Source organism: Oratosquilla oratoria, chromosome 13, assembly GCF_046742065.1.
Source record: "Oratosquilla oratoria isolate Oo_2021 chromosome 13, ASM4674206v1, whole genome shotgun sequence".
Lineage (NCBI taxonomy): Eukaryota > Metazoa > Arthropoda > Malacostraca > Stomatopoda > Squillidae > Oratosquilla > Oratosquilla oratoria.
Genome location: NC_134789.1, coordinates 40,611,277 through 40,618,776, shown reverse-complemented (window position 1 = coordinate 40,618,776; position 7,500 = coordinate 40,611,277). Strand labels below are relative to the sequence as shown.

Sequence of the window (7,500 nt, the reverse complement as noted above, 5' to 3'; positions counted from 1 at the left end):
ATAGAAACATATTAAATTGGTGACGCATGATCGTCCTTGTCTGAATCCAAATTGCCTTGGATTTAGTACGTTGTTTTTTTCCAAGTATTTTACCCATCTACTTTTGATAATTCTTTCACATATTTTTGCTATTGTACTTGTTAGAGAGACTGGTCTATAGTTGGTAGGTTCTTCTTTATTTCCTCCTTTATATATAGGTACTATATTTGCTTTTTTCCAATCTTCTGGAACTTTTCCTTCTTTTAAGGAACTGCTTATTATGCTATGTATTTTGTCTGCCAGTTCATTCCTACATTCTTTCAGAATCCAGTTTGCTATTTCATCTGGCCCATGCGATTTTCTGACATCAAAATTACCCAAGTGTGTCAATATTTCATTCTTCGTTACTTCTATTTCTTCCATAGGGGGACTTTCTCTTTCCATTCAATCTCTTCAGGTTGTATGTTCTCCCTTGTAAACACTGATTTAAAATGTTTGTTCATAATTTCTGCCATTTCCATTTCCTCAGTGTATTCAACTCCTCCTTGTCTTTTTTCCTCTCTGCACTTTTGTACATATTCATTTCTATAACCAGTATATATTTTCCATTTTTCAGGTCTTCTGTCTTTTTTCCATCCGGTCCAGGCTTTGTCTCTTTTGTCTTTTAACTCCCTACAACTTTTATTGTACCAGCATTTTACATATTCTTTTTCTTGTTTTTGTCTTGGGACATACTTTTCCCCTCCTTCTTTGTAAATTTTTGTCAAAATATTCCATTTCTCTTCCACTGATGTTTCTTCTTTGTATATTTCTTCCCAGTTTTCTTGTTGGAAGAATTCTCTTATTTTATCAAAGTTTGTTTTTTCATACATCATTCTTCCTTTTCTATATTGTTCATTTCTTTTCATATATTTTTCTTCATTAAGTTCCAGTTCAATCAATATGTGGTCACTTTTACCTATTGGTGTTTTATATTCAATCTTGTCCACTATTCTAGGTTCAGATGTAATTATTAAGTCTAGCCTCGATGGTTCTTCTTCATTTCTATACCTAGTGTTCTCTTGTATCCATTGTGTCATTGAATGGTCAGTAATCATCTCAAGTAGAGCATTTCCCCATGAGTCATCACCACTCTTTACTGTCATTTCTTCCCAGCAGATTTCTTTGCAATTAAAGTCGCCCATCATAACTATTCTTCCTCCGTCTTCCATTATTTTAGTTAATGCTATCTTTGTGTCCTCTAACATACTTTTATGTTCACTCTCCTCCCATGAGGCTGTTTTCGGAGGCACATAATTGATCACAAATTTTCTGCTCTTCTTATCTCGGTCTTCCACTTCTATCATAATCATCTCTACTGTATTCTTTCCATATATGACACCTTTCACGTTTATATCCTTCTTTGTCAGGAACATAACTCCACCCCCTTGTTTTTTCTCTCTGTTTCTAATCCAATAATTGTATGTATCATGTCCTACACTGTTGGGTGGTAGTGGGCCTTTTAATTTTGTTTCTACAATTCCCATTATGTCCGGTTCTTTTTCTTTCAAATAATCATTCAGTTCATTCAATCCTGTTATCAATCCATCTATATTTGTGTAAGACACTCTTAGTTTTCTGCCACTTCCATTGTGTTCTCTGTTTCCCTTATGTTTTTCTTTAGTATGTCGAACTGCTTTATTTTCATGTTCACTACTCTCCAATAGAATCTCTCTTTCTCTGACTCCGTTCTTTCCTCGTTTTTTGCCTTAGCTTCAATTCTTTTCTGTTTTTCTGCCTCTCTTTCCTCCTTATTCATTTCTCTTTTTATCCATACCTTTTTATATTGATCATTTGTTGCTAGTTTCCCTGTCTTGGATAGAATTTTCTCTGCCGTTGTTTGTGACCTGAATTTAATCTTAATTGGTCTGGTCTTATCTGTACTATATTTTCCGAGTCTGAATTTTTCCTCAATTTCCTTTATAATTTCTGGTTCATCTTCCTGGACTAATTTTAATAAACTGCTTACCCTTTCATTTTCCTCCTTGATTCTTGCGGTTCTATCTGGGTTATGTTTCTCTTCCATTCCTAATATAATTATACATTTCTTTTTGTCAGCTAATTCTCTTACTATATTCTCCTTCTGTCTCATCACTTTAATAACTGAGTCTTCATTATGTTCTTTCAATTGCTGTTTGACTATGTCAGTGAATGAAACCTTATTCCCTTCTTGAGTTATTCTCCAATTTTTAGCTTCTGTAGCTATTTTCTCACTGTTTTCATTACTATTCTTCTTCAATTTCTCATTCTCCTCCTTTACATTTCCTAACTGTCTTTTTAGGTCCTCTACTTCTTCAGTTAAGTTTCTGTTAGCCTTCTCTAGTTGCTCCAATCTTTCAATTCTCTGGAAGATGGAGTCTACCTTACCTAACTTACGTTCCAAGTCCTCGATCACCTTATCAACTCTCTCCTCTAGTCTTATCAGTCGGGGGGGGGTTGTGTCCCCCCCACCCTCTTTAAATCCCTGGAACATATTCTCGTCACTTTCTACTGTATTTCTCCTCTCTATACTTCTAATCTTTACATTTTTATTTGCCATTTCGTCATCCGGTGGTCGTTTCATGTTGACCTTACGCCCGTCTGCCTGGGCCAAGTCCTCCACATCCTCATTTCCTTCCATTTCCCCAGCAATCCCTCCCCTTCTCCTCTTTTCCTACTTACCTACTGCCTCACGAGCAATTTCCCCCCCCCCCCTGCAAACACAAAAAGGCACTTCTCTTTGCGTTGGTATCCACAATCTGCACTTTTCTTCAGAGCGTTCGTCAAGCCGTCCTTTCGTTGAAAGTGTGTGTGTGTGTGTGTGTGTGTGTGTGTGTGTGTGTGTGTGTGTGTGTGTGTGTGTGTGTGTGTGTGTGTGCACTGTATATCTGTCTATATCTCTCTATCTCTTTTTCTCTCATTCTCACGCTTTCCCTCGTATTTCTCTCTCTCTCTCTCTCTCTCTCTCTCTCTCTGGATTGGAAAACAAATATGGCGTGTGACCGGTCCTACAGTTTTGAGCTCCGTGCTCTTTGTTAGAATTCCGGCAGTGTTATTGTGTTCCAACCCTTCGTTGTGTGCTGTGAGATATTATAAGACCACCTCTACCATTTTTTGTCATCACGGTGTGTGAACATTAACTAACTTAGTCTATAACTGTGAAAACATTATCCCTCCGACCTTCCTGGTCAGGGGCGGCCAAGTCTGCGCATGCGCAGTAAGAGGTTTGTGACGACATGGATGAATCGCTCTCCCCGCATACTGCCTCATAAATCCTGAACTCCTGTGAATAATCTTAACGTGTGGTAATCATGGACTACTCAGGGCCACAGGCTATTGCCATCGTTGAAGCCGATCTCGCTATGAGTGACGATGAAAATCCAATTAACATATGGCCCCCACTTACGACTTACAACCATCACGCTCAAGGAAATTCTCCTGCATCTGGCAACTCTGCACCACAACCATTTACCCCCGCTAAACGCACTCTAAATGAAGTCTCCAATAATAGCAGCCCACCACCTTCTCCTGCTGCTAAATCATCGAAGAAGAATCCAATGACAGAGCCACAAGCTTATGATATCACACCATCTCCCACCCCTACCCCCCCAATCTCGTCCTATACTTCGCCGTCACAGGCTCCTGCCTTTGCTCCCAGAGAGAAATATGTCAAATTAACTTTCCCTGACAACTCAAGCTGTGACGTGAAACTTCGGTGGCTCTCCAACGTTGCCAAGTCTTTCCGTCTCGATCGTGAGCTGGCTGAGGTGAAGATGTCAGCTATTACATCTCGTTTCGTCTATGTTTCAAGACAACGACAAGACATCATTACAAGTATCACGAGTGGGGAAATATTATCTTTACGCCTAGTCATCCAGGACTCCACGGAAAGACCACGTAAATTCCCTACGTACCTCCTCACTCGATACCCTGTCAGCATCGATGCCTCTCATGCCAAGGAATATCCAGGGATACATACAGCTCGCAGATTCGTCCAAAATGGGACGCCAATCAACCGACTAGTCTTCACGTGGAGCCTACTTGAACCACCGCCGCCTACCTTAGAGTTCCCCTTCCTACCTTTCCTCCCTCCCTGTGAGCTTCGCAAAATGAAAGATGAAATTCCATGGTGCTATAAATGCTGGGGCTTCAAACATATCTCAAGATACTGTTCCGCTCCCGCAAAGTGTGCCTGGTGCGCGGAGAATCATGACACTCGTTCCTGCCCTCACCGCCCACCCACTCCACCCACCACGCCCGACGACTCCGCATCTACCTCAGAACTTTCCATATCCCCACCACCAGACACATCCCGATGGAAGTGCCCCCGATGCCATAAACCAGGGGTCAACGTTTGGCATGGCTGTACTAAGCGAACACCCACGGCCACTTCCCAAAGACTTGGACCACCACTATCATCACTACCACCACCACCACTTCCAGCCACCTCTCTCACGACGCCCAGCACCACGGACTCTGCTGAAGTACAAGCTCTTCGCCAAGCTGTTGCATCTCTCGAATCCCGCTGTTCAGCCCTCACGAAGCGATTCGATGCCATAGATGCCCGTATCGAAAGTTTAGTTAACCAACAGGCTACCACAGCAACCACACTTGCCAGTCTAGTTGAATCTCACAAAGTTGTTATCACCTCTGTCACAGCCCTTACAGAGCGACTTGATACAGTTGCCTCCCATCTAGAAAAGCTCTCGTCGCCTTTGAACTCCTCTACCCATGCTCCGCCTGGCAGCGCCCACATTCAAACACCAACCTCTTCCGGCTCTCGCAAAGCACATAGTAATAAGATTCTCTGATCTCGTATCGCTTCACGTCATCTCCTGGAATGCTTTCGGAATACGCCATAACACGAAACTCACTGCACTGAAGACATATGTCCATCGCCATCACCCCCAGATAATATTTATTCAAGAAGCCTTTCCCGGTGGTGCTCAGCCATGCGACACAGCACCTACGCTGTCTGGCTATGTCTCGTACATACATCCAGCCAGGAATGGCCTCATTTCTTACGTCCACGCATCCATGCCACACAAGCTCCTTCGATGCTCCAGGGATACTACTATGACCTTTCAGTTAATTGAAGTCACTGTGGGCAATGGTAAACTTCGACTTTGCAACGTATACTCTGCCCCTGGTGTTATTAATCTTGTTGCCCTCCCAGTACCTACAAATCGTGGAGTGATTTATATGGGGGATTTCAACGCTCGACATCCTGCTCTTGGTGATGCCTCCCCTGTCCCCAACCGTAGTGGAATCCCTCTACTCAACTACATACATCGGTACCGACTCACACGATGGGAAACTGGTGGAGCCACACATGCACGTGGAGGCACAGTTGACCACATCATCACGTCTGGCCTCGTGCCATCCCGTGTCGCCTGTCAATCAATTCCTTCTCTCTTCTCCGACCATATTGCTCTTAGTTTATACTACTCCATACCATCTCGGATTCCAACTCCTCATCACCGGACCCGTATATCCATTCCTCCTAAATATTGCCCTACGTATATTTCGTACATCTCTAGTCTCCTTCCCACATTTGACTTCCTATCCCCCGACGCACTATACACGTCCTTAGTGAATACCACACACGACTTCTACAGCCGCTATGTAACCAAAGCTCACCTACCACGCCGCCCTGTACCTCACTCATGGACGTTGGACCACCGTATTATCCAAGCGGAGAGAGCTACACAGACTACTGGTCATACTTTTCAGACGCAACCCACACCTGATTCTTTACATCAGTACCAAATAGCACGGGATAATATGGTCGCCCTCCAGAACTGTGCCTACAAAGAGTCTTGGCAGAAATACACTGATTCCATAAATCACCAGACTAGTATCGCGACCATGTGGCGCCTTGTAAAAAGGGTCGTTAAGAAGCAACCTCCCAGCGCCCTCCATCACAGTCCAGCCGCCTACGCCCAGGACCTCATTACTTTATGGTCGTCACAGTCACAGACTTACAATCTTCCTACGCATATCCAAGAGGCACTCTCCTCTCTTCTCAACACCAGTAATCTCCTACTAATGTCTGATCTTCTGCACCCAGATGATGAAGACGAAGTCCCGATTACGGAGAATGAATTACTACTAGAAATAGATAATACAAAAACTTCTGCCCCCGGGGATGACGGCATTACATACCAAGTGCTCCAACTCCTACTGGAAGTTCCTGGCAACCCCCTCCTTCGCCTCTTCAACCTCTGCCTCCTTCGTGGACATGTACCTGCAGCCTGGACTTTAAGCACGATTGTTCCGATACCGAAACCAGGTACTGATAAATTCAGGCCCATTTCCCTAACTTCATGCTTCAGCAAGATGCTTGAACGTATCATCCTTGCCCGGCTCATGAATCGTCTACAAGGTCAACTCTCCCCGCAGCTGTATGGTTTCCTCCCACGTCGAAGTACGCACCACTGCCTTACTGAGCTCTACACCCGCCTCTCTCCCACCAGCGTAGTTGCCTTCCTGGACCTCAAAAGTGCTTTCGATGTAGCCAACCATGAAATAATTCTTGACCAGCTGGTTACCTTCGGAGTGCAAGGAAACCTCCTTCGATGGATTCGAGGTTATCTGAGTAACAGAAAGTCACGTGTTCTCTTTCGAGGTGTGTGCAGTTCCTACGAGCAGTTCAAACTCGGTACCCCGCAAGGTGGCGTACTAAGTCCATTTCTTTTTAACGTCTTGATGCACCGCTTACTCTCACTTCTTCCTAACGTTCCCGGTACAACCCTTCTCTGCTACGCGGACGACATCTGCATCCATTCCAACTCGCCCGCTGACCTCCAATTCGTCCTAAATGGCTTCTACACGTCAACTACCGCTTGTGGTCTCATCATTTCCCCTGAGAAGAGCAGAATATTTTCATCTCGTACTCTCCAGGCACTACCGACGTTCAACATGGGAGGTGATGTTATCCCTCATTGCACACAGTACACATACCTTGGAGTACCAGCCCGGATCACTCCAGCCATACCGACTCGACAACGTATCCATCCCCTTGTTAATGATCTCCTTGATCGTCTGCAGGCCCGTTTTAACCCTATCAAGTGGCTTGCCACAAATTCCACCGGCGCTTCATTACCAATGGTCAGAACTCTATACACCACATTTCTTCGATCACTCGTTGACTACTTATCACCTGCCCTTTGTCAACTTCCCAGGAGAGCTTTGGAACCTCTCGAAAAATTCCAAAATAGAGTAATGAGATTTATCTTAGGTTGCCCTCCTTCGACTCGCATCGTTAACATGCAAAGTGAACTTGGTCTACCCTCGCTTGTAGAGAGAATATATGCCAACATGGCCATTCTCTCTGTAAAATGCCTCCGATCGCCCTATCTGTCCCCAAACTTTACTGCTACCATCAGAGCGTCGCTCGAACCTGACAGTGCACCCCGCCTCCCACTTCGACCAGGAGGACGCAACCTCGTCACTACAGTGTGCAACACACTCAGAAACCTTGACATCCACGTCCCTGAAGAA

General features: G+C 44.4%; 2 protein-coding genes across 4 annotated transcripts in view; one reads left to right on the top strand and one right to left on the bottom strand.

Moving 5' to 3' along the window:
- LOC143032136 (uncharacterized) overlaps nt 1-7,500 on the bottom strand; it is a 78,638-nt gene that overhangs the window by 19,302 nt on the left and 51,836 nt on the right. The window lies entirely within an intron of this gene.
- The window catches only part of LOC143032096 (uncharacterized), a 13,214-nt gene that overhangs the window by 4,054 nt on the left and 1,660 nt on the right, over nt 1-7,500 (top strand). The window contains exon 3 of the mRNA XM_076196550.1: nt 7,386-7,500. This exon is cut by the window's right edge and continues 720 nt beyond it. Coding sequence (XP_076052665.1) covers nt 7,386-7,500 — 115 coding nt within the window. The remainder of the gene's footprint in view (nt 1-7,385) is intronic.